At 38.9% G+C, this 26,578-nt stretch overlaps 1 protein-coding gene across 5 annotated transcripts; it reads left to right on the top strand.

Moving 5' to 3' along the window:
- Positions 1-34: 34 nt before the first annotated feature.
- TRAK2 (trafficking kinesin protein 2) lies at positions 35-26,329 on the top strand. Of its 5 annotated transcripts, XM_066189678.1 has the most exons (18): positions 35-226; positions 6,010-6,134; positions 6,222-6,330; positions 7,299-7,493; positions 11,115-11,168; positions 11,952-12,022; positions 12,673-12,789; positions 13,898-14,107; positions 15,871-15,949; positions 17,615-17,745; positions 17,954-18,028; positions 18,652-18,789; positions 19,536-19,615; positions 20,308-20,511; positions 20,645-20,943; positions 21,274-21,552; positions 21,773-21,872; positions 22,387-26,329. In XM_066189678.1, the coding sequence occupies exons 3-18, from the start codon at positions 6,294-6,296 to the stop codon at positions 23,066-23,068; spliced, it is 2,751 nt and encodes a 916-aa protein (XP_066045775.1). In that variant the 5' UTR covers positions 35-226; positions 6,010-6,134; positions 6,222-6,293; the 3' UTR covers positions 23,069-26,329. The 5 variants fall into 5 exon arrangements, with proteins under 5 accessions (XP_066045775.1, XP_066045773.1, XP_066045776.1 ...); XM_066189676.1 differs by having other exon boundaries at positions 6,010-6,330; XM_066189677.1 differs by lacking the exon at positions 35-226 and adding an exon at positions 316-379 and having other exon boundaries at positions 6,010-6,330.
- Positions 26,330-26,578: the final 249 nt, after the last annotated feature.

Here is a 26,578-nt window from a genome sequence, read left to right as displayed (position 1 = left end):
AGAACCCCGCCCCGCTCCCGGCCCCGCCGAGCCCAGCGGCGGGGGCCGCCCGCACCACGCGGCCCGGCGCATTGTGGGGCTCGTCACTGGCGGCGGCCCGCCGGGGGCTGTAGTTCAGGGCGGGAGCCGAGCGGAAGCCATCGGGGCCCTTCCTCAGGCGCCGCTGTGTTGCATGCGGGGCTGCGGCGGGAAGGAGCGGCGCCGGAGGGAGCGCAGCGTGGGGCGGGTAAGCGAGCGCTCGGCACCGGCCCGGCGCTGCTCTGCCGCCTCACGGGCGAGCGGCGCGTTCCGTGCCTCACACCCCTGCAGGAGTTAACCCTCCCTCCTGTCGCCCCCGGGGCCGTTCCCCGCCGGGCCGCGGCACCGCCCGGGATGGAAGGTACGGCGGGCCGCGCCGGCGGCGGCGGCTTCCCTGCGGCTGGTTGGGGTCGGAGCGCGGGGCCCGAGCGTCGGGCGGTGGCCGGGGCTGGCCCCGCGGTCCCGGGCGGAGAAGGAATTCCGGCGCCTGTCCGGGTTGGCAGCTGACAGGACTGTTTTGGCGGTGGTGATGCTCTAATGTAACGCAGCGCTGTGTTGAGCTCCGTCTTTAGTGTAAGCGGGGGCTGCGGGGGCGGCGGTGCCCGCAGGCGGTGCCCGGAGTGACCTTCAGCGGCCCGGGGCGCCCGTCACCCAGCGGGCTCCCTGGAGGGTCATGTCACCGCCAACACGAGGCAGCCCTCGGTGACATCTCAGTTGTTATCCTGCTTGTGTACGGAAGGCAAGGAAATTCTAGCTTTTAGCAACTTCTTAATCACATTGTTACATTTTTTTCAGCCGATTAAACTGGAGTGCGAATATCTGTCGGTAAATGCCATTCACTCTGTCGACCGTGCTAGTGGAGAAGTGTATATGGCATGCTCGTATTTTTATCTTTATTGCAATCTTCAGCTGTTGCGTTGGTGCCTATTTCTTGGTTATGTTTCACAGTTACTGTTGACTGATTATGACAGTTTGATTCAGATATTCGATGTACTAATAAATACCTTAAAGCAATATTAGAAAGCGACAGTCGATTTTAGGTTCGTTTTGTAAAAGATGTAGTTCTTAGTAAAAATGGGCAGAACTTCTTTTTAATTACACTTCTGACACAGAAGCTAAATTGAAAAAAACTTTCCAATACCTGAATTTTTCTACTCTATAGTGGCAGTGTGATTATTAGAGCTGTATATATTTATCGAATTTCTGTTATGAGTATCTGAAAATGTAGTTTGAAGAGCATTGGAAAACCACAGACTTTCCTGATGGTGGTTTGCCTCTAATAGTGGCCTTCCGGAATGAATATTGTGCAGTAGAAGTGCTGTTTTTCAGGAATGATAGTCGTGATTTGTTGATTAGTTTTCCAAAAAGGCACAAATAGAGCATTTTCACATAGATGACTACAAAAAAGAAGACATTCTTATTTCTGGTTTGATTGCTAGTGATATTCGGGTGACTGAGTCATATAGATCAGTTTGGTTAATTCTAATACAGAATTGTAACTTTAAATGCTGAGCACTGGCTGGGGTGTAGGTCAAGGAATTGAAACTTTTTTGAGTGATCAGCCATGCATCAACTGGAAGTTTTAGTAATTTCAGTTAAATGTTATTCAAGTTCCCTTCAAGTATACTTTATAGAAAACAAGCTTCAGTTTTTAAAGAAGCCGATTACAACCTTTTAATGAAGTATTAGCAGAGAACTTAGCAGAATGAGGCATTAGAAGAATGGTGCAAGAGCATTTATTTTATACTCTAACTAGCAAATAGGCAATTCATGATAGTTCTTGATTCCTCTGAGATGATAACATTACTACATATATATGTATAATCTTTTTTTCTGAAAAAAGAAAATTTGCAAGAAAATATGCATATAGATAGTAATGTTTTGATTGTGCATTTAGAGAAAAAGTTTAGGAATTAATAAAACATAGTGTGTGTCTTTAATGTAGGTAACACTCATAGTTCCAGACTAAGGGAGACTTCAATTCAGCATTTGCTGTTTTTGTATCGTACTAAGGGTGATAGAGACAACCTCCAGACGTGTAGGGCTTAAATAAATCTTAACTGACAAGCTGTGGTATTCAACAGTGTGCATGTATACATGTACGTAAAGCATATATACATGTACTTAACAGGTAGTGTTCCCACTTTGGAGAATATGAGCTATTACAAATGACAGACAAGAAGAAGAAGTGAGCCTGGTTTGGCATAACTGTAGATGAGATAGGATGAGGGAATGTTGTGGCCGGCTTCATGATCCTCATGTGATTCATCATTCTCCAAGAGGTGTTCTCCAGCTTCCCCTCTGAAGCCTTAAACCCATCCCCCCAAAAAAAACTAATCCAGAAGGAGGGGGTGGGGGGATGTATTTTGTTTGTTTTCTTAGAGTTTCTTCTTACACCATTTTTTAATGATTGAAAGTCTGTTGCAGGGTTGTTTATGATTATTACAGTTGTTCTTAAGATTGTGTTGGCATACTCTTTCAAATATTTTTTCCCTTCCATGAGAGAAACGGGCACTAAATAGATTTCTGTAGGGATAGTACTGGCTGAAAACAACAGGTGTTAGGCACACAGCAAATGTTAATTGTGATAGGCAAAGTTTGTGTTTACATAGATTTGTTTTTCAGTTGGTAATCCTTTGTCCTTCATCTCCTACTGCATGGTGTTGAAGAATTTGGCCCGTGCCTCTTAGTACTAGTCCCAGGAATGTTTTGGCAGCAATTCAGTGTGGTCATGTTTGCTATAAGAATAGAACTGTTTCATTAACCTTGAAATGCAGAATATGTTGATTGCTATTAGCTGGCTTGACAGCATTCTAGTTTTAGCAATAGAAAAAGTACTGTGTTAATGACTTGATACTATTTTTTTAAATTGCATACTTACATGACAGTAAAATTTGGCATCTGAGAATGATACACTCATTTACTTGGCTTGCTTTTGGAAAATGTTGTCTTCTCTCTTAATCTTAGAATCTTCTTTGTTGTCAAAATTTTGTTTGTGTTACTTGTGGCCTTGTGTCTTGCATCCTGGAATTGTAGAGTGGAGCAGACCAAGTTTAGTCTTTCCAAGTACTTGTGAGGAGTCAGCTGCTCTCAACAAATGAAAAATAGCAGAAATAGAAGTTTAATTATGTTGAGGTTTAGATATTGTCAGTATAGATGACAATGTTTTGCATACGTTTTTAACTTTCTTGTGCACAAAGAAATAATACGTACAGTTATCTGTGGTTTCCAGTTGTAAAGCAACTCCCTCACCTTTCTCATAATTCAGATTTGAATTAGAGTTCTCCAGTGGTAGAACATCTTCAGAATTATATTCTATCTTGAGATGCCCCAAATCTTTCTGCATCTATCTGAAATTGCTCAAAGTGGTACTTAAAAAGGCAAGCACAATTTTAAATGCTTTATAACTATTTTATCTTTCTCTAAGACTTCAGTCAGTATTGCTTTTTCAAATTAACCTTCACTAGGGTCTTCTGACTCACTGAAGGAAAAATTTGTAAAGTCTCTTTAGAGCAACCTGGATTCTCTAGTGCAGATACAGAAGGTGTAGGAATAGTTCCCACTTCTACAAGGAGTGTGCTGTATGGACCCCAGGTTTTAGCTCACTGTTTGGAGCCACGTGGTAGCTGAGATGTGACACACACTTGGGGAGTAAAATTTAATCTGGAGAGTACAAAAATACTAAGATTGAGATAGGTATGTATGTGTGTATATAAAATGTTGTCTGATATTCCCATATCTTATGAACCTTCCTTGAAAATGCCTTCTGAGAGCACCACCCCTGCATATGGGTTGTTCTTCAATATTTGAATTTCCCTTGTTTTTTTCCATATTTCATGAACCTGTTAGTAAAAGATGCGAACGTCAATGGGAAATTGGCCTGTGAGGGAGTAAGGGGGCAAAACTAATAAGATATAGATCAGTGTAGAATGAATATAATAAATTGACAGTGGAAATAATCTTTATTTATAAAGATTAAAATCAATACCTGAGAAGGTTTTCTGGCTTCTCGTTTGGACATGTCTTTCTGCACAATACAACAATTTTAATTTCTAGTCCATCTTTTTATAGCATGGTCATATATTTTAAAGCCATGTTATAAATTTTATGGGTTTTATTTAAATGTGTTTAATTATAGTTGTGACTTGGAGGAGGAATCTGCAGTTAGGAAATAGTTTTATTGCTGCAGTGTAAAAGGGTCATGGAGTCACTTTCAGGGTGGAACTGCCCAGTGCTTGAATTTCTACAGAAGTTGCCCCGTGGTACAGGGAACTAAAGCCATGAGAAGCGCTGAAAATGCAAGCATTAACTTTTATGGTGTTTGCTTATCTAGTAGACTTTTCAAAGGTTTTACGAATGAGTTTGCCCTTTCAATTCAATAGCTTGGTGTTGGCGTGGTGCTCTAGAAAACATTTAGCCAAATCACCTTTGTCTTTTTTTTTTTTCCCTCTCTTTGGCTGAACTGAGATTGACCTGCAACAAATAGTGCTTCTGCTTTGCACTTAGAAGAGAGATTAAAACCTATCTTGAGAAGTAGCAGCATTCATTTTTACATTTTTAAAACTCAAGGGAAAAAGATTGAATTAGAGTTGTGAAGAAACTGTCCTATGCTGCTGAACTTTGTTTAGCTGTATAGGGACTCTTCTTATTACAAAATAAAGTCATTTGCATGTGTGTATCTACAGCAGCTTTCTTATATGTCTTCTAGTGTGCTGTATTAAGTTGTTTTAGAGAAGGGAGTATGAATAGTTCATGCTTTTCAGCAATCCATTTAAAAAACAGCCTCTAGAAAAAAACACCTTTTTAAAAGGGCTAGAAGCATCTATACTTTCAGATCAGAAATGTTTCTGAAATCTCAAGGTTTTTTTTTTTTTTTTATTAGGTGTTTACTATGCATAATAATTACAACTCATAAGCCTAGTACATAGATAAAGAAATGAATGACAAAACTAGAAGATACTGCTCACAAGTATGAGCTGGCCTTAATGGAAGAAAGTTCTTTTTTGATCTCCTGCCAAAGTCTACAAGCAGATGAACTGGCAGACTCCAGGCTTGCTTTAAAAAGCTCCTGCACTGTCCATTTTAATCTTGTCAAATGAGAGGTTGCTACAGGCAGCAAAACAAACCTCTGATTGTTGTTCTTGATGATTGGAGATCTTGGGGAAACCGTTAAGAGTAAATTTTAAACTTATGAAAGATTTTAAGAGAATTTTACATTAACTGAATGCCAGAGGAAGGAAAAGGAGACTTGTTTTCTCTTCAGTTTTATATCTTTCTGTCATCTAGAACTACTATTTTATATGGAAGGTGATTAATCAGTCTTGGCAAAGGAAAAGCCTATTTTTACTTTATTAAACTCCTCTGATAGCTTATCTGAATTTGTCACAGTAGTTTCATTTTCTGGTTTACAAGAGTCCCTGCTGAAGAGAAAACACGAATTTTATATGATCCACAAAGTATATTTCTGATAGGTCCAATTTTTAATTAACAGACTTAAAAAGGAAAAGAGATTCTGAAGCAAACAGTTGTATAAAACTAAATTGTTTAACAATAGAAATGTTAAGAGGGATGTTTTTAAAATCCTGCCTTTAGAATCCATCACTTTAAATCAATGTAGTGGCCTGAAGAAAATCTCTGTTTAGTTGGAGCTGCTGTCTTTTAGCATAAAAAGGAAATATCTCATTTCAATGAATGACCTGAATACCCTAAATATTATATGAAAGAAAAGGAATAGTACAGACAGAGAGATATTTGACCAAGTCCATGTTTAAGGTGAGATGTCTGCAAGGAGAAAACATACTTTAATGCTACCTTTTACTTGTACTGTGTAAACTGGAAATAAAATGCTTGTTTGCCTTTTTTATGTTAATAATTAATTATAGTACAGAGGGGAAATTCAGACTGAAAGAGACAAAGTCATACTAATCTACCTGTCTCCCTTGAAAGAGTGAAATCTGTTAAACTTTGGCATTCTCTTTGTTTTATTTTTAGGTGATGGGTGAGCTGAGAAGCTATTGAAGCTTACACAAAATACTTCTACTGATCAGTAGCAGCCCAGATGAAATAGGCATGTCCTAAGATGGCAGTAGATCTGGAGTATGAGACAGCCTACAGAAGTGAGTTGATGCCAGCTTTTTGAATCTCTGTGGCTTGATGGCTCTCACTTACTCTGTCTCTAAACCAAAGCCATCTTTTTACCAAAGCAATAAAGGAATGGTGCACAGCTTGATTACAGAATGCTCTTTCCGAGGACGTGAACTGTGAAGGAAGGACTCATGAGTTTTGATCCCAGGGGCTTGGAGAGCATCCCTGGTAAGTTGAAGAATTACTATGACAAATCTTGAATGCGTCTAACATGACATAAAGCACCAACCTGAAGACAGCCTTATGTTTCACAGTCTTTGTGCTGCTTATGTGATATTGCGGAGGAACAAAAACAGTGAGTCCATTTGACTAAGTTGTAAAGTCAATGTGCACTGTGAAATAATGCTTGTAAAATTTTCACTGTCAATAGTCAACATTGTGTTTTTTCCATTGAAAGATACTGCAGGTAGTATTCATCCTGAGTGGAAATCTTGCAAAGATAATAATTGCATACACTGATGTTTTACTAATTTAGTATTAATGAGGGTTTTTTTGCAATAATTGTGGAGAGATTAAGGGACACACACAGCACCCCACAACACAGAACTTTGATTGCAGGGGTTTTAGTATCATATTTCTCAGAGTGTGATTCTGTAAGGATGATAATGTAATTTTATACTTGTTCCCTGATTTCAAAGCAGTATTCAGTTGATTTTACTTTTAAGATTGTTTACATCTATGTTCATTATCAAACCAATGCCTAAAACAGAAGAACAAGAAAACTATGAATTTCCTTCAGAAAAGGGAAGTGTAACAACTATGAAAAGTCAATGAGGCTTTAGGAAATCAATATCTGGTAAAATGTAGCTTTGTGTTTTAGCTCAATGAAGAGATAAAGATAGAAATTGAAACTCATTACATACCTTACATTCAGGAAGTTGGAGGGACACAGTATACCATCTTTTCAGGAAGTTTTGGGGTCAGCTGGGAGTGAGGAACTTACAAGTATTGCAGTATAAATCAAGTATTGATTCAGGTAGTATTCTGGTATTTTGTCTGGTACGGAATAATTACTTCCAAATCTACTGAAGATTTATGAAGTATTTCATAGTACATAAAATGTATAGTACTGTAGCAACACTCTTAAATTTTACATATATTTAACAGTGCACTGTTACTGGCCTTTACTCTTTCAGATGGCTGCTCCAATGAGGACTTTCCTGAGGTGGAGTTGGTGAGCATGCTGGAAGAGCAGTTGCCAGATTACAAGTTACGAGTGGACTCTCTGTACCTGTATGAAAATCCAGAGTGGGCTCAGCCCATGGCTTGCCATGGCCGGCTGCCGGAGGTGGCTTCTCCTGCTCGTGAGGAGGACTCCTTCCGTTACATGAGTGAGTTGGTATTTATTGCCCCAAATGTTAAAGATCAGCATTTGGATACACAGTATTAATATTAGAAAATGGTCAAATCTGGAAAACTTTGGGCAGGGGGAAGAAAAGGCTGAGTTCAGGGAAAGTGCTTGTAGTTCAGAACTGCAATTCTAATGGCTGACTTAGGATGTCCCTTGACTGCCTGGTCATCAGGTTACACACTAAAGTAAGAATGGGAACATGTGATAGTGAAAAAGAGACAGGAACCTAGAACTGTGCTAGAAGAGATGTAATACAAGAGGTATGAGTGTGCAGCAGCTCTGTTTTCAGGAATGTTAACAGTGCTGTGGTTGATTTGGTGTTGTTCCCCTGATGTTTTGTATCACCAATGTTGATCACTTCCTTCCAGTTCTGAAAATACTAAGTAACTTACTCCTAAACCTATCAAATGATAAAGAAGAAAATGGACAGCTTCAATCACCTGAAGAAACCTTTATATGTTGAAAAGTAAATGTATAGAAAGTTGCTGAAAGAACAGAACACTTACTTGCTTGTAGTTTCTAAATGTTTTCATGTGAGGAGAATGCATTGTAATCTTTTCAGAGAAATGGGCAAGTCCTATTTCCTCCACATACTGGAACTATTGGAACAAACCACATAGAAGAGTGAACTTGTTATTTATATACAATCTGTAATGATTACCTCTTCCTTGTACATGCCGCCTCTAAAAGGGTTTGGTGGTTTTTTGTTTGTTTGTTGGTTTGGTTTGGTTTCTTTTTTTGTCATTTTTCTTTGTAGTTTAGGCTTTCCAAGGGTGCATAGAAAGACTAAAACAGTATCTCCCAAGAATGTAGTACTCAACAATTCAGAGTGATTTTGTTATGAGTTGGCCTTGCAGGCTTTGAACTCTTTTAACTGTGGAAAGTAATCGGAAAACTACTTAATGTTTATTGCTCAGTCTGTTTCTTGTGATAATATCGCAAGTATAAATGATTTTATAGTGGAGTAAAGGGTTTTGTAGTTCACTGGAAGCAGCTGTGTAGTTGATGGGGTGTGTACTTGCCTCCAAGTGTTGGTTATAAAGAGGTGGGATCAGAGTCTATCCGTGCTGGATGGAGCTTGCCATGAAAGGCGGCTGTGCCAAAGCTTTCTGCACAGCACCTCACCTGCGTGAGGAAACACAGGGCTCCAAAGGACCTTCAGTCGGCGTGAGCTTGCATTTTCAGCCTGCAGGGAGAGGGAGGGATTTATCAACAAAGTTTTCATGAAGCCTGTTGTGTATTATTTGGCTGTCAAGATACTGCAGGAAGGGCTGCCTTCCTGTTTCTCCTAGAGGGAAGTTCTTTTGAAATAGAGAAGGTGTCCTGTGAAAACTGTAAACTGCTTGTAGGAGTTTTAAAGCAGTTTTTTAAGCTATGTTTTCTTGTAACAGTGACTGAAATTGAATTAAAAGATAGCTGTAAAGCATAACATACAAAAGTATTCTTAAATGATGCAAGAATTAGTTTTATAACTGCTGAGTCATATAAACTCAAGATAAATATGGTTTATGTTTCTCCTAGAAACTGTCCAGACATTTTTTATGCTTGAAATCATAGTAGGTTTTTTGAGACAAGTAACCTACAGGGACATACTGGGAAGGTCCCAGATAAATACAGATATAAATCAAATTCTAGTTATAATTATTGTTGAATAACTTATTAGGTGAAATTTTAATCTGTCTTTTTTTTGCCTGGAATTGGGAATAAATGTGACATGAAGCATGACATTTAGCTGTGTATCTTCCTCCCTGTGTATATGTATGGAAACATTTTTATAACTGTTCCCAAGACAGAATGCTAAATATATGGTTTGAGTGAATTTGTAGTTGAGAAAAAAAAAGCCCCAAAACAGCACAGCAGTTTTGCATTTGAGCTCCTCCTCTTTTTATGGCTGCTGCTGCCTATAAGAAGGTCTGTCCCATAACCTGTTGGGTTCACGCTGGCAGTTTTCAGTGAGGTGGAAGAATTTTTTCTGCTTCAACTGTGGTAGCATAAGAAATCCTGAATTACAAAAGATCCCTCTTTGGAACTATTTTGTATGTGTGAATAAAAGGTCATGGCACAACATAACAAGAATTTTAAGGAAAATGAAGAGTTGCTTGCAACTTTCACTCTGCTAGGTGAGTATTGCATGTGCATGTGTTCTCAAGAGAGAATTTTAATAAAATGTGTATAGTTTTGATCCTGTACTGAGAGAAAATACTGAAATTTATATAGAATTAAGTTTCAAAGCTGTTGGTTCTGTGATTTCAGTTACCAGAGTAAAGATATTTGCTCTTGATTTTAGGAACTTAAGCTCTTGACTTTAGGAACCTGAGTAACCTTGTATGGAATTAGTGTAAATTTTTATTAAAGGGACTGGATAGAGACTTGTAACTTGAAATCACCTGCTAGGAACAGTTACCACAGGAGATCTGTGGTAACTATATTTATAATATTTATAATATTTATAATATTTATAATATTTATAATATTCTGCCTGTTAGGGCTGTAATTTAGTTATGTATGTGCAGTGAATTTTCCAAATACTAATAAGATAGATGAGTTTGGAGTCCCCTTTCAGCAGTCAGTATCAGCAACTAAGTAGTACAGCAAAATTGTCCTCCAAATGCATTTTATGCTACTGATAGATATGTACTTTAAATTTAGTGGGGAGTTTCTATTTTTTCCCTGCTTAGGAATACATTTAGTAAGTGACAGTGCTGTTAGTTCAAAGCTCCTGCATGCTTAAACAGCATGTGTTGGGTTTTAATGCCTACTGATCTACTTGATGAAAAGCATTTGGTTTGTTACGTTCATATAATTTTCTTTTAAGCTTTTAGAGAAACAGTAAAACTTTTCCTTCTGTGTTGTTCTTCCTGTTCTTCTGTCTTTCAAGATTACAAAAGGGTTTTTTTTGGTTACTAAAATGCAACTTGGTTTTATCTTAGCAGAGCTGTAGTGTTGTGCTTTTAAAGGTTAATTGTGGGCATTGTGTATGTAAAGGGTATTGACAGCTTATATAATATATGTAAATAATGTTAGTGTGCACTTTAGCTTGGCACTTTACTATCTCATAATTTAGTCTGCAGTCCTCAACAAAACAAACAAAGAAAAGAGCTGATAATCGATACCATTGTGTATTCAGAGTAAGAATGAGATTTAAACAAGGTAGAAGAGTGAAGGAAATCTTGAGATCAAATCTTTATTAATCCCATTTTGCAGTTCAGTGATGATGGAATAAGTTTCAAAACAGGTGAATTTAAGCCTTCAGCTGAAGCAGGTGCTTCTGCAATTTTTAAATTTGTATTGCTGCTTTCTTCACTTTAATGATCCTGACTTCATAAGCAAAAATGGCAAATTGCTATTGTTGAGCTTAGCACAAACATTCATCATATCATAGAGAGATGTATAATTCTGCTTCTGAAGGAAATTTTGTTTAAATGGTTCCCTTAAAGGCCTAAGTGTTAATAGGGAAAAAAACCCCCTATGTTTGCACATGCATTTATTTTTTGATTGTGGTAGATGCATGGCAGAAAATCACCTGTTTCCTTACATTTTAATTCTTTCTCCTCTTTGTTCTCTTTTTCTCCTCCATATCTTTCATTATCTGTCACTCTAGCCCTTATTGAACTTCCTTCCTCCTCCTTGGATGGATCTCACAAATTGGCACAAGGTAATTAAGATGCCTTTGTTACTACCATCTTCTTCTTATCAGGACATGAACTAGACAGACCAATGCTTTGTAGTTTTTGCACTGTGTTTTGTCCAGAGGTGTCACAAATTCTTCATGCTTTGCTTATTCCTCACTCAGTCCTGTTTATCCAATCCTACTGTTTCTCAGGGTTTTAGTAATTTTACAAACTCTTCAAACACTGGAGTCACTTGATTACTACGATAGCATTTACTGCTACATTTAAAACGCAGGCATATATTATCTCGTTTCTTCTTAATTGTTTCCAAGATGATCAAGCCCTTACTAAATGCATTTTCATGACTAGTCTCAGGGGTCTCCATACTTCCTGCATATAGCAGTCACACAGCCTAGTGGGAATTTTGCTTCAGGGTTAAAGTATGTGTTCCGCTATATTTGGATATGCTCCAGTATACTCTTCCTCCTCTCCTCAGCAGGCTGGAGGATTCAGTTGCTTAGCTGTATTCAAGAAGTTGCTCTTAGGAATTTTTTCTCTTCGTTCTAAATTTGAAGGATGTCTGAGCACGTCAAGTCTTAGTTAACATTGCTGAAAGGTGTAAATGTTCAATACCTCATTTATCAGTCTCCCAAATGAGTATTGTTTCGCATTTCTGAAGTTGAAGAGGCATTTTCATAGCCTCTGCTAGCTTCATCAGCCAAGTACTGTATTTGTATATAAACAACATCCTCTGAGTTCAGCTCTCCCATTTCCCACAAACTTCTTGTCTTTCCTTCAATAAAGTAAGCATGTTTGTCTCTCTTCAGTCCTTGGCACAGATAATGTGGAGCAGAAAGACTACAGTGAAGCTGACATGGTCAAACGTCTTTTAGCTGAGGTATGTTTGTCTCGCTCTGTTAATACAGTTGAGGGAATTTATTTGAGGGAGGGTTTTATTCAGCTGCTGACCATTTTGATTCTCTTCAAGAGCTGCTTACCAAACACATGGGTAACGTGAAGCTGCCCATTTGCTTGCACCACCTCAGAAACAAAATTTAACAAAACTATGGGCACCCATGAAGCCAGTGAGAATAAGAAAGAAACAGTTTTCTTCTGATTTCCTGTTGCTCCTCTACTTCCACCCTTTCGCCACTGTTTAAGCTGAGCATTCTGTTCTGGAGAAAGTGTCACTTGGAATGCCACAGGCCTAATTAAATGGGATTTCTGTGTGTGTATGATTCAACAGAGCCCATATAATCTTTGCACTCAGCACAAAACCCAAAACTGTGCCCAGGTTTGGTGTTTTCCCTTCCTGTTACTGCAAATGACTGTGGAAGAGATTATGCTGTATCAAAAACACAGTTATGGATGTGTTCTGGATCCAAGTGATGAAGCATTAATAATTTTCTAACAGTGTTGATCCATTTGAGAGTGAAGGGGGATCTCAGAGTGCTGATGCACTGAGCAATATCTAGGAGAATCTAAAGCTACTCTGAATTTAAACCTTACATGATCAAAAGGAAACATTTTTTCTCATCTTGTGAGCAGAAAGATCGAGACCTGGAACTGGCAGCACGAATTGGACAAGCCCTCCTTAAGCGAAACCATCTGTTGATGGAACAGAATGAAGCACTGGAAGAACAGTTAGGACAAACTCTAGACAGAGTAAGTGGTCACTTTTCTTTCTTTTTTCCTTTATTTAGTTTTTTTTTTCCATTTTTTTCACTCTTTTTTTTTTCCATTTATGGTGGTGAGAGGATTACTAGAAATATGTCATTTCGTAGTGATTGGTGCTCTCGCACTACAGAAGTGTGCTTAGATGTCAGTCTTCTAATCATTGCTCAATCACTTTTTGTAGTCCAGGAATTGAATAAGAAGACAGCATATTGTAATTGCTGAGAAATTATGAGAATATTAGATATCATTAGGGTGTATGAGACCATCAATCTGATTTCCCACCATTAAACTAAAAATGGACTAATATAAGTCAAAGTAAGAGATTGGTATCTGACCTGAACTGCTACATAACAACTTCCACAGGTGAGGAAATGGACAGAAAATGAGCTGGTTAATGGGGTGCTTACACTAAGGGTAAACAAATGAATAAATAAAATGTAATGAAAAGTGAATTCTGATCAGGATCTTCTCTCCGTTTCTTCCTGTAAGCACAAATTCTTGATCTAACCTTTTCTTTGTTTTTCTTTCTTAAAATAAGAGTTAAATAGTGGACAAATAACCCTGTGGTCAACAGATGTAGGGTAAGCTACAGTGAAATGGATTCAGCTGCTTGTATAAAACAGTATGCTGGTAACAAGGATGTACTCATGATCAGCTGTAGGACAGCATAAACCTAGGTATTCATATAAAAATATAGATATGCAAAATAGATTTTACCTAAATGAGGTCTGTCTCTTGTTTTTAATTCTCCTACAGGTCATTGTCTCTCAAGCCTTTTCTCCAGAAACTCAACAATTCAGAGTAATGACCATAATCAAAATGATAGTTAGCATGTTAAAATGAAATGATGTATCAAGGCAGCTGGAAAATGATTTTGCAGTTAACTATTTAAAAAGTAGGTTCTGTTGATCACTTTTGTGGTGTCTTGAATTTTCAGTCTCCCTTGCAGTGAAAAATTACGATTTTGCGAACTTCCTGTGAAATAAATGGAGGTGTGAGCTATTCAGGAGCAGTGCTAGAGGCTGCATAAATAGTACAGTATGGTATTGTATATGAAAAGTGTATTTCACATGGTGGTGATCTTCACTTGTGCTAGGTTAACCAGCTGCAGCACGAGCTGTCAAAGAAGGATGACCTGCTGCGAATTGTTTCCATCGCTTCTGAGGAGAGCGAGACGGATTCCAGCTGTTCCACACCACTGCGCTTCAACGAGTCTTTCACTGTCTCCTACGACCCATTGCAGCTGGATGTCCTGCAGGACAAACTCCGAGAACTGGAGGAGGAGAACCTGGCTCTGCGATCCAAGGTACACCCCACGAGGGCGTGTGCTCTATGGGCGGGGTGTGAAAGGGATTGGGTTCAAAATCCAGCATCAGGGGTTCTCTTGAAGCACATGGATATTTTGTGTCACTGTATGCAAATCATTCCCGAGCACTTTCCCTCCATGCTCACATCCTTCTGTTTCCTCCATTCCTCATTGTCTCCAGAGTTCTCTAGCAGTCTGTTCCCAGTGCAGTTGTGATACATGAAAAAGCATAGGAACATACATAAGCACCCAGCAAAAGTACTTGGACACATCAGGACCTCAAGCTCATGCAGTTTGTTTTGGTATAAATCTGACTGCAATAAGCAGGAGTTTTTGGGAATTCCATTCTGTTGCCGTTGTTTTTGTTAGAAGATATTTAAGGGTTAATAAGCTTCCACTTTAATTATTTTAAAGACACACTTAGTTGTGACTATATGATTAGTTTCTCTATTTTAACTGGTCTCTTGCATGTGTAAAACTTGAATACAGGCACTAGATGTGCCATTAGAAGGATAGAGACTAAATGGCCAGACAAAAAATGGCTATGAAATGGAACCAAGAGCAAAGATTCCAAGAACAGGAATCTATGGATGCAGCATCTTTTCTCTGGTAGTGGAGAGTAGGACTTGTAAAATGGGACATTGTTTAAAATTAGGTTCTTTTGTGCCCTTTGAGAAAAGGGAGTGTTTGTAAGTGAAGTGAGGATTTTTTATTTTTGTGTGTGTGTGTGTGGTGGTCTGATTTTTTTTATGTGAGCATTTCCCAATAAAAGCTTGTTATACTAGTACCAGACTAGATTATTTTGTTGTTTGTTGACTTTAATGTCAACAAAATACACTTCTGCCCTTGTTTTGTCTCCAAAATACTCAGCATGAGATGCACATTCTTCCTAAGACCAACTGGATGCATTAGTAGTGCTGTAGGACAAGAAAGAGAAGATAGAATTGCCTTTTTTTTTTTGCTCCTAAACCTGTATATGATTGCACAAGTTTGCAGACCAGCCAGAGCTTAATCGTTCTGTGATATAATATAACCTTCAGTGACTTGAAATAGCCTCAATTACAATGAGCCTCTATTTGCTTTTTTATTTCTTTTCATGTGACAGCTCTATATAAAGAACTGTATTTGGCTGCACTTGAGTAAGTGTACTGTTTGCCGGGATAATCTTTAAAACCATTTGCTGAGTTTTACAGTGTGAGTCCCTTACTGGCAAACAGTCCTGAGTATAGAAGGCTTGTCAGTGCTAAATTTAATATTACCATCCTCACGATCAGAAGAGAAGTGGGAATCTAGAGTGCTTCATATTGTTTAGATATGTTGTGGTACTCAGTCTCTGGCCTGGAAAATGTAGTCTAAATAGACAAGTTGGGAATATGGAGAAAAGCTGTTCTATCAAGAGCTTTTCAGTGCCATGAGAGAATTCGCTAACATCAGTCAGCTTTCAAGATTTTTTTTTTTTAGCTTTTTTGAAGCAAATTACTTATTTCTGATTTCTGTCTTGGTTCACTTTCCCTACCAAATTGCATCTTTTTGCAACAATTTTTTATTACAGCAAAGAGATCAGGCTTTGTTCATGTGTCTGTCTGTCTTTCACTCAAAACACCTGTAAAATTCTGGGAAACAGGTTATGGTGGAAAACACAGTTGTGTAGAATTTTTAAAGAGAGAGGGGAGACTCTTCAGTTGCAAGAATTTTAGAAGTAAAATTTATAACATTATAGATAAACTGAAATTGTTATTGATAAACAAATAATTTTCTCAAAGGCTTGCCATCTGAAGTCAGAAACCATTACATATGAAGAGAAGGAACAGCAGCTGGTCAATGACTGTGTCAAAGAACTCCGTGAGTATCCAGGCTGTATTTTGCAAGGGCAGGATGATAGGTGAAATACCCAGTGCCTTCTTAGTTAACCCTGAATCCAAAAATGAGCTTCAGTAATTGATGCCAATCTTTGAAGTCTTGCCCTTTGCCCAAGTGCAAGGTTGTTTCTGTATTTCTGCAAGTTTCACTCCGGCATTCAAATTGAGCTCTGTGTGTGTCATGCTTAGAAGGGGAAAATTAACACAAAAGGAGATGTCCATAAACTTCCTAAACTGAAGCCTACAGACACTAGAAAATCAACAAAATATGCTTCTTGTATATTCAGAACACTTGACACTGAAATGGGTCAGTGTATAGACTCTTAAAAACTATGAGCACATAAGTTTTAAAATACATGTTACGAGGCAAAGCATTTAAATTAGTAAGTGGCTTAATTTGTCTAGGGCAGTTGTTTGTATTTGCTTTGGGGACTGCTTATTTGCAAAGAATTGCAGCAACTCTTACATAAATGCATGCTAGGTATTCTGAAACAATAAAGAACAATACCTTTTTTTTATCTGTAGTCATTTGATGTGTACTTCTTCCTTGGTGCATAATAACCTTAAATTATATTTAAGATTATTTTTTTCTGTACAACCACTGTAAAGAAGACTGGGTTGCTGCTTTATTTTTCTTGTTACAGATGGCCATAAAATACTATGAATTGATACTTAGTTGGTTATTTTACTCTGATCCTGCTGAGAAAATATGCATCTTTTGCAATTAGGAGTGAGTTCTCCTATTTACCTTCAGTGAGAATGTCTGTGACTTCACTTTTTTATTCAATTCTATAGCATGAGTAGGCATGCTAGGTTATTTAGACTCACAGAAAGAACCTTCTCCTAAAGCTGTGTTGCCTACAGCTTTAAAATTTGCATTTTCAGTACAAAGGTATCTGATTGAGCTTAAATGCCCACAGGCCCATAAGCAGGGACTTGTTCTGCTGTAAGTGTGTGAGGTACAACAAGCACTAAAGTTGTAATGTGACCTTTATGCAAGATTGGTCAGACTTTCTTATGACTTTGCAATGCTTTCAGGGCAAATGCACAAACAAGGCTAACTGCATAAAAATATTTCAGCTCTTAGAGTTGCTTTTTCATCTCACTTTGTGAAGCGCTTTCTAAAAAAAAAAAAAAAAAGAATCAGGGAATTGTATTCAGTGGGTGTTTGGGGAATAGGAATAGGTAGTAACCAGGATCAAGAGTGTATGTTACAGATGACAAGGTTCAACCAAATGCCTTTGCTTACAATGGTAGTTAATAACAAGATTAATTCAGAACCAGACTCTTCCAGCATATTCCAAGTCTGGCCTTGGTCATGAGGCATTACGTCATTTGAAATTGTTTTATTGTGGTCATTTCACATACTGGTCATGTGTATTTCAGATTCTGCATGCTTAGTTCTTAATATGTTACACCTGCATTTGAAATTAACTCTTTTCCTCCTCCTCCCCACTGTTAGTCTTTTCCTTATGGATGTTCTAAGGCACCTACTTTTATGTGTTTTAAATTGATTTCCTTAGAGTACTGGTGTTTTTGCAGATTGTTGTTGACTTTCACTCATCCTTTCTGGGGTTTAGGTTTGGTTTGAGGTTTTTTTGGTTTTTGTGAGAGAAGGTCTCAACTAAGTTCCTTTTGTGCTTTGTAGGGCAAACAAATGCTCAGATTTCCAGGATAACAGAGGAGTTGTCAGAGAAGAGTGAGGAGGTGATTCGCTACCAGGAAGAGATCTCATCCCTTTTGTCGCAGATTGTTGATCTTCAGCATAAACTCAAAGAAGTAAGGGAATGCTGATAAAGTGTCCTAAAGCTTGCACGCAGGTGTCTGTGCAGGGTGTGCATGCCAGTGCTTACAGCAGGCAAAAACTGACTTGGCAAGCCACGGGGTTGCACTGCAAGAGAGTGGCTGTTCCAGGAAAGTCTGGCAGAGGATCATTCTCTTGGGGAAATCAGCTGAGAAAATGATGAGCACCTTTTTGTGCTTTCAGAATGTGATTGAGAAGGAGGAGCTGAAACTTCACTTACAGGCCTCCAAAGATGCTCAGAGACAACTGACAGCAGAGGTACTTAAGACTTTTTCTATAACATACATTTAGATAAACGTTTGGGGCAGAATACAGGAGAAAGAAAACAAAGAGAGTGGGAATGACTGCTTTTTAATCATGTAGGATTTTAATCTTTCATTGTGTTACGGCATATGATTGGAAGAAAAAAATAATTATTTTACTTAAGCCTACACAAATATTTTTGTAGTTCACAGGAGTATAAAAGGCAAGGAGCATGTTTCAAACAGAGAGGTCTTACTATTCTTAGTTAAGAGAGAAAGAGTGCTTTAGTGTGAATATTGCTGATTATATATCTACAGTAGCGTAGCTTATTAGATTTTAAGGCATTTCTCTTTTTTTTTGCTTCTTTTTCATCAGTAGTTAGTGTATTTGCATTTTTTCAATGTATTTTCCTTTCAACTTCATTCTACTTTTTCCTCTTTTGAATCTTTGTGCTTTGTCACTAACACCGCTACGGGTGCTGTGCTGACTGTTGTCCGTTCCAGTTGTGGGCATGTGCTCTGCCGCTGGAAGAATCTTACAGTGTTGAATCAGCCATTCTAGGTCACTGTAGGAGTTCATTCAGTTTCACTCTGTCTTCTCTCTGAAGAGATCATGTGATGGCTTCTCTTCTCTTCCAGCTCCATGAGTTGCAAGATCGGAATGTAGAGTGTGTGGGGATGTTGCACGAGTCCCAGGAAGAAGTGAAGTTGCTGCGCAGCAAAGCCAGCTCTGCCGCTTGTCTCTGCCACCCACAGTCCCGTGGAGCATTTCCCGTGGTAACCAGCACCTCTAGCATGGCACACACAGCTGTGGCAGTGAGCAGCTCTAGGAGCACAACAGCCTTTACAAGAGCTGCAGCCAGAACTACTTTGTAGTAGGCAAAGGAGCTGATCTGTTGGTCTTTTAATTCTTCAATTTGTACACTTGTGAGAAATTTAGATAATTAGTTAGGAAGCTAACTGTTCACTTGACATACTGTGACACTGCAATTTTTTTTCCTTTTTATATGCCATTTCTGTTTAATAAGGGAATTGGCATGCTCTACAGCTTATGCTCAGTGGTGCCAGTGTCTTGTTTGATCTTGGTGTGAATTTTATAACTCAACAGTGTTCCTTGAAGAAACAGAGCATCTCATGTATTCAACATATCTGGGAATTCTTCAGGTTTTGGTTGGTTGCTCTGTGTGTACAGAATCACTCATGTACACTTGTAAGAAATGTTCGTAAAATTATAGCTTAACTAAAGGAACCAACATACAGAGGACATAACAAAATACAAAGAAAACACTGATGTTGCTATTGAAAACTGAACCCATCCTGATTACACATGGGTGTAGTTATGTTGGGAAACTGTCCCATGTGCCCTTCCTTCAGAGGCAGAAGGGTTTGTCCAAAGCATACTGATGCTGGGTAAGCAAATGCAGATTGTTAAAAGTAATTTTTACAGATACTTTCTGCTAAAATTGTCAGAAGGAAGATTTGAATCTGATTTGTCAACTCTAACGGTGTCCATTTTTCTCTAGGATTCCCTTGCAGCAGAAATTGAAGGGACAATGCGGAAGGAATTGAGTCAGGGTGATGAATCTGTTCTCTCCAAGCAAAAGTATGTTTTCAGATCTCTATGTGCTATTTTGATATTTATCCATAGACTTGTATTAATTAAGGTGAAACTGATTTCTAGGACTCCATAAATGCATATATTCCCTCTCTAACATTTTCATTGTAAATAAAAAATGTTTGTAGTATTTGGTAGTCACTTCAATTTGAAACCTGCTATTCTTATTTGATTCTATGAAGAAGCTGTGAATTGCCAAAAGGGTGTTACTTCATTCTTTAGTTTGTGAGATTTTTTGATCCAAATTCTCTGATGCACAGGACCAGTTTTATCTCTTTTAATGCTTATAGAAAAATTGTTGGACAAATGACATTATAGCTGAAGGACGCATAACAGTTGTCAAAACCCTGAAGACCTGTTCGTGGATCACATAATTCTAAGCAAGAAGTAGTTAACTAAGTGTGTGTTTCTGAAAGCATATACAAAGTAAATAAATAAAATATATACTTCTGAATAGTTGAAAGCAGTTATCAATAGAGATTCAGGTAAAGAAGTGGTAATTCTGATACTTAATAGAGTAGATCTCCTGAAGACATGAGTGTTTCAGGCAGTCATGTTTTTCTGAACATCTTTTTAGTGAGGTCTCTGCAGACTTTTCAAAGTTTGCTTTTCAGAGATTTTTCTGTATTGTATCTTTTTTGCTTCTGAAAACCACATTTGTTTGCTTGTCTTTTCTGCAGGAGTCAACAGAAACGAGTTTTTGACACTGTCAAAGTTGCTAATATCATCCGTGGCCGCTGCTCTTCCTTTCCTGCCCCGTTGCCAATCCCTGGATCAAATCGCTCGAGTGCTGTTATGACAGCAAAGCCCTTCCAGTCTGGCGTGCACCACTTGGAGAACCAGGCACTGATGGCCCCAGGGAGCAGCTCCGAGAAGAATTTGAAGTAGGAAGCACAGTCTGTTACCTTATGAAAAGAACTGATTCAAAACTAAACTCAGACTGGACTTCTGCTGTGTAACAGAGAAATAGTGAATTGAATAGGCTTAATATCTATTATTATTTGATATTTCTCACAGAGACGCTCACAGTCCTGGCCAGCCGGGAACCCCTGGAGACAATGACCTGGTCACAGCTCTGCACAGGCTCTCCCTGCGTCGTCAGAACTACCTGAGTGAGAAGCAGTTCTTTGAGGAGGAGTGGGACCGAAAAATGCATTTGCTGGCTGAGCAGAAAGAAGAGGCTAGTGGCTGCAGTACCCCAACAGAAAACTCTTTTTCCCCAAGTACAAACTCAGAATTCACAGATCTGTCTGCCAGCTCTGGTAATCTCCGTGTTCTCCTACCAGAGAAGTTGCAAATTGTCAAACCCATTGAAGGTAAGAGGATGATCTTCCTTCTCTCATTAGCAGAAAAGAATTTTATATTTGCCAGCTAAATCATCATGTGTACAGCTAGGTATGATGTGTAGTAACAGGAAGTGGTAGTATTTGGTGGGTTCCATGCCAGTGAGCTCATCAGCATCACTTTCTGTTTGGCTTACCTAGAGGGTGCTAAGTGTTTGGCTGCTTCTTGGCATTCCCATCCAGTGGATGTGTGGATCACAGTGTGGGCACCAGCCAGCTGCACTGGTTTTCATTGTGCATTCTTGTAACTCGATACAGTGGCAGGTAATGGCTCTCTGAATCTCTTGTCTTTTGTCACACCAGGATCTCAGACCCTTTTTCATTGGCAGCAGCTTGCTCGACCCAACCTAGGTACCATTCTTGACCCAAGACCAGGTGTTGTTACTAAAGGCTTTACCCCTCTGTCTGATGATACTGTGCACCACATCTCTGACCTGGAGGAAGATGATGAGGAAGAGGGTGAAGGAGGTATAACATTTCAAGCACAACAGTCCTTCCCAGAAGAAACGAAATGTGCATTGGCAAAGCCAGTGGCAGGGATTTTCCTGCCACCTATTACTTCAGCAGCAATACCACTCAGCAGTAAGTACCACTACTGTTTCTCCCTGATTCTATTTAGCACTGTCCTTTTCTCTATGGGAAGTATTTTACTGTGTGGTTGCTGTCTTTGCTGGTTTGTTCTTTATTTCAAAAAAAAAGAACTCAGAAAATTAGCAGTGATTATAACATTGTCTTAAACTTAGATTCATTCTCTTATGTCTTTTTTTTTAACCTCAATGGATGTAAATTCTTCACATTGCAGCCTCAAATCCAGGGAAGTGTCTATCTTCAACAAATTCCACATTTACCTTCACTACCTGTAGGATCCTTCACCCGTCTGATGTCACCCAAGTTACTCCCAGGTATGAGGACTGCTAACATCCTAAATGTTGCTGCATAGGATTAAACAGCTATTTTCTGGCTTTTGACACATGGATCGGTTTTAAGAAATACTAAGGCAGTTAGGCAACATGTAGAATGTTACTAGTAAAAGTAGTTGTAATTACAAAGGAAAACTTGGAATTCTCTAGAGTAAGAGTTAAAACAGGTTAAGGTAATTTGCAGTAAATTTTAACTCTTAAGCTTGTATCATATAGCTATTGTGGAAAAAAAGATTCCATGATAATTTATTTTCTGATTCTGTTATATTTTTTTTAAACTAACTGGATGACTGTGTTAATACTCTATCTAAGGTGATCACAGAAGATAAATTCATTGGTACTTTGCAGAACAATAATTCTGAGTACCAAAGCTTTCACAGCCAGTAGCAATAGTTTGTTTTTCTTGAATCTTCTGGATACTAAAAGGCAAATGAAAAGCAGATATAAAAATGTCTAAGGTATGTATAGTCTCTGTTTAATTTTTATTTTCTTTCAGCTCCATGGGTGCTCCTTTTTCACTGGGGAATACTGGCAACAGTACTGGAAACCCAGTAGCAAGCACTCCAGCCGTTCCTTACAGACTCAATATTGGAGAATTTCTCACCAACAGAAGAGACTCAACTACTATCAGCAGCACAAGCAGCTTGGCTAAACTTCTGCAAGAACGAGGCATCTCTGCCAAGGTTTACGACAGCCCCATGTTAGAACAACTGCCTTTGCTACAACCCTCTCGAACTCTGCCCATTCCTTCCACTCCACCAAATTCTCCTTCACATTCACCTTGTCCTTCCCCTCCGCTGTTTGAGCCTCGAGTGCATCACTCAGAGAATTTCCTGGCTTCTCGACCAGCAGAAACGTTCCTGCAGGAAATGTATGGCCTAAAGCCTTCCCGTAACAGCCCAGACGTCGGGCAGATGAAGATGAGCCTCGTGGACAGACTGAAGAGGCTGGGCATTGCCAGGGTGATCAAGCCCCCTGAAGCGCAGGACCATGGCAAGAATCAAGGGCCAGAGGCTGGCTTGCAGAGGCAGGACTCAGCTGGGTTTTTAAATGCAGGTAGCAACTTAATGGCAGGACTGAGAAGAAACCAGAGTCTTCCAGCCATGATTGGAGCACTGGGAGCTCCTGTTTGCACACAGTCATCAAATCCAAAAATGGATATACTGAAGGAAGACTAACTGGCCTGAAAGGTGTTTGACTTAGAGCACAGTAAATAATTGGAGGTAGGAATATCCAGTACAGGCATTGTTAGGTGTGTTACAGAAGAGTTGGAGAAGGCATGTGCATGTTAAAATGTGGGAGAGACAAGTGTTGGGACCAAGGAGCAAAGGAACATTGATTGGGTTTGAGGAAGAAGGTTTTTGTGGGAGATAGAAAGGTAAAACCAAAGCTTTATTTCAAGACCCCCTTCAGCACCTTGTCTTAACTTAGTTAGAAGTGAAGACTGTTGCAGACATTTTCAGTGTTTTAACCGTTTAACCTGTATGTGTAGGTATTTAATTTTTTTCTACCATACACCCATAGTATTTGCTAGTTGTTTGCAGTCAGGCTGCATCGTTTAAATATAATATTAAAATAGCAGTCAGTCTGACCATTAGCATTATCAGCCCAAGTTCCCCTCTGTAGCAAACAAGTACGAAAACTTGGAATTTTTTAAAATTCTTTTATATTCCATTTCAGAAACTGTGCTGTTTTGAAGTCCTCCTCACTTTGAGAAGTGGGGGAGAGAACCTTTAGCTCTGTGTAAGAAAGTAACACTTCAGTTTACAAACACAGGATTTATATTTTGAAAGAGTGCAATTGTGTTAGTGAGGTATTAACGGAAGTTAATTTCTTTCCAGAGCTTGTGAACAAAGCACACAGAGAAATGTGCAATGAATAAGAATTAAGAAGCAGCGAAGTGTGTGTTGGGGCGCAAATGTCAAGCTAAGAACTCTTTCCAAAGTGCAGTGTACATCTATTTAAGTGAGGATAGTTTTGTGCACACACACAAATATCTCAGGCACATTTCAGCATTGCAAAAGGAAATAAACCCTAGGTGCTTGATTCAGGGTTTCTTTTTAAAGACTTAAATGGAGAGCATTTACTTCAAGGAAAGTGTTGGAAGGTCAGAAAACTGCCTCTTGTCTTGCCAAGTACACATGCTGTATATTTGAGAGTTCTCCAGTAAACATAATGCCTTTCATTCATTTATTTGTCGTTTTAAGCAAGATTTTGTTTCAAAGATTTCATTAAGAGCAAAATTTGCCCGGCTCTATATAGAAGCAGAAAGGAAAAAAAGCTGGTGTTCTTTGTAGCATTTTAATGAATTCAGTGAGGGAGTGTGGTTCTGAACATGGCTGAGGCAGACTTTCCAACTCAAAGAATAACTTCATTTTAGAAATCTGGTTTCTGAGTGTTAATCATCAAAATATTACTGCCCATGCTGCTGCTTTGATTCCTTCCTGTCCAAGGTTCTAATCATAAGTGAACAATCTGCAACAGATGTTTTGTGTAACTTGAGAAAAAGTTGTCTTTGCTAGTGACCTGAACAGAAGCAGCTTCTTAGTCTTTATGTAAATTTTCACTCTACCTATCAACATCATAAAATTATTTGTTTCCATGCAATTAGATTAAACAGTTAAGTTTACCTTGCCTGTTACCACGTAAGTGAGGTGTAGCTGGCAGCTGTCGGGGGGTGTGGTGTGAAGCATCGTGCAATTACACTGATCTGCATTTGCCCTAAGGCACATCCTCCATAATCAGCACCCTCGTTGCTGCAGGGGTGAGTGGAGTAGGCCAGGAAAAGAAAGCTTCTATACCTTGTTTATAGGAAATTTGTAACGTGGCCTTTCTGATTTTACAGTTCTATAGATCTTGTCATGACTCTCTAATTTTATTTTTTTTTTCGTAAAAGGAAAAGGAGTAACCACTTCAAACTTGCACAGGGATTCTTAGCAGAAGCTTGTCTGTCAGCCGCGCACAGAAATATTCAGGAACTCCTGGAGTTGCCTTTGCTCTCAAAGCAAAATCTTACACTTAGAAAAGGTGAATTTTATTTAAGAGACCATATACGGGTTAATTTTGTTTTTTAAATGAAAAATATTTAATTTTTTCATGTAAGTATTTATGTTTGTATGTACTTAGCTGCACACGGTGTCTTGCCTAGCTACATAAGGTAGGAGTGAAAGGAGGGAGTGCAGTGTTGGCCTCCAGTGGCCCAAGGTGGCTATGTCTGCTGTATATCTGTAACTTCCAGGGAAATGAGTTAGCAAAAGCTTAGACAGTTTGGTATCAGCTGAGAAGTGTTGTAGCATGTCAAAAGTCCGTCCATTTTATGTGTTTATTGTAGGAATACCTGAGTAATACCTGAAAGTATTACACTGTGTTTCTAACTGGCTTCATAAGATAACTCCAGCCATTGGATCAGCAGAGTAGCAAAATCAGCTAAGGCAGAATTCCTTTGGCAGACCATGGTTCAGGTAAAACTAACCTACAAGCATATAAATTAAATGCACGTTTCTCTCGGGGAATGCTTCCCTGTTCCATAGCCCAGCAATGTAAACTGGCTCAGTTCAAACAGTGCTGTGGATGCCGAGAGGTCAGTTTGTTCTGTGGCTGAGGTGTATCATCAGATACTTTACATAAGGCAAAAAGAAAATGGAAGAACCGCTATACCATGGTGTTTGTGTGTGTTTACCCACTTGGTTGATGCTATGGTGCAGTGTTGTTCAAATTCTGTCATGCATTTATGCCTTTGGATGGTCATGCAGTTTGGATTTATGTGCCTGGCTTGCAGTAAAAGGGAAAATTGATACTTCTTCCAAGTTTACTATTTTGTGCCAAAACCTAGTAGATAAACCTTTTTTTAATAACATGTGTTTCTGAGAACACTTTAGAAGTTACCATGATTCTAGGAATGATTTGGCTTTCATTGTCTCCCATAAGAGAGGTGATAACTTGCATGGCTGACATCCTGCACCAGATCTTTTGTTTGAGTAGAGGTACAACTAGATGGAGTGGAGAATTACATTTTGGCAAGGTACTGTTATCTTGCAGGTTTGAGTCAAACATGAATGCTAGAAAGGACTTAGCCATGCTTGTGCAAGTTACAAGAGACAGAATGGAATTCTTGTATTTACCTTATTCCAATTGTCTTAAAGCACAAACATAAAGCTTTCTAGTTTCACTGTTACTTTTTGATCAACTCAGTGATACCTGCATGCTGATAATACCTGTGATCAAAGTTAAACATCTACTGCAGTTGAATAGCAACAGAGAGGGAAGGAGAGTAATTGTGTTTGGGCTTCATTTGGCTGTTACATGAGGGGATTACACACAATGTTTGAACAGTCTGGGATTTTCATGGTATTTTTTCCATCTGCTTTTTGCACTTACTGTTGTTTCATAGTGGAATGTAAATTTGATAATAAACATGTATAACATGCCATTTTTCAGTATATTGCTGATCATCTGTGGTTTGTTCTAGATGTCATCTCTACTACAGTGTTCTATAACCTAAAATCGGGCCTTTTTGTGGCTAAAATTTGTAGTGATTATTATACTGTACACAAGCTTAGTGAAGTGAGTTGGTATCTGCAGAAGTGGTGGCTTTAGAAGCCAGTAAATTGATTTAGACAGTATTTAAGTGTTGACCCTTACTTTAAATGTTCTTATTTTCTAGTACCTTGAGGGATTTTGTGCATGGG

This window comes from Chamaea fasciata, unplaced genomic scaffold (genome assembly GCF_029207755.1).
Source record: "Chamaea fasciata isolate MVZ Bird 193981 ecotype frontalis unplaced genomic scaffold, bChaFas1.0.hap1 SCAF_8, whole genome shotgun sequence".
Lineage (NCBI taxonomy): Eukaryota > Metazoa > Chordata > Aves > Passeriformes > Sylviidae > Chamaea > Chamaea fasciata.
Note: the sequence above shows the minus strand (reverse complement) of the source record. Positions and strands in the feature narration are given on the sequence as shown.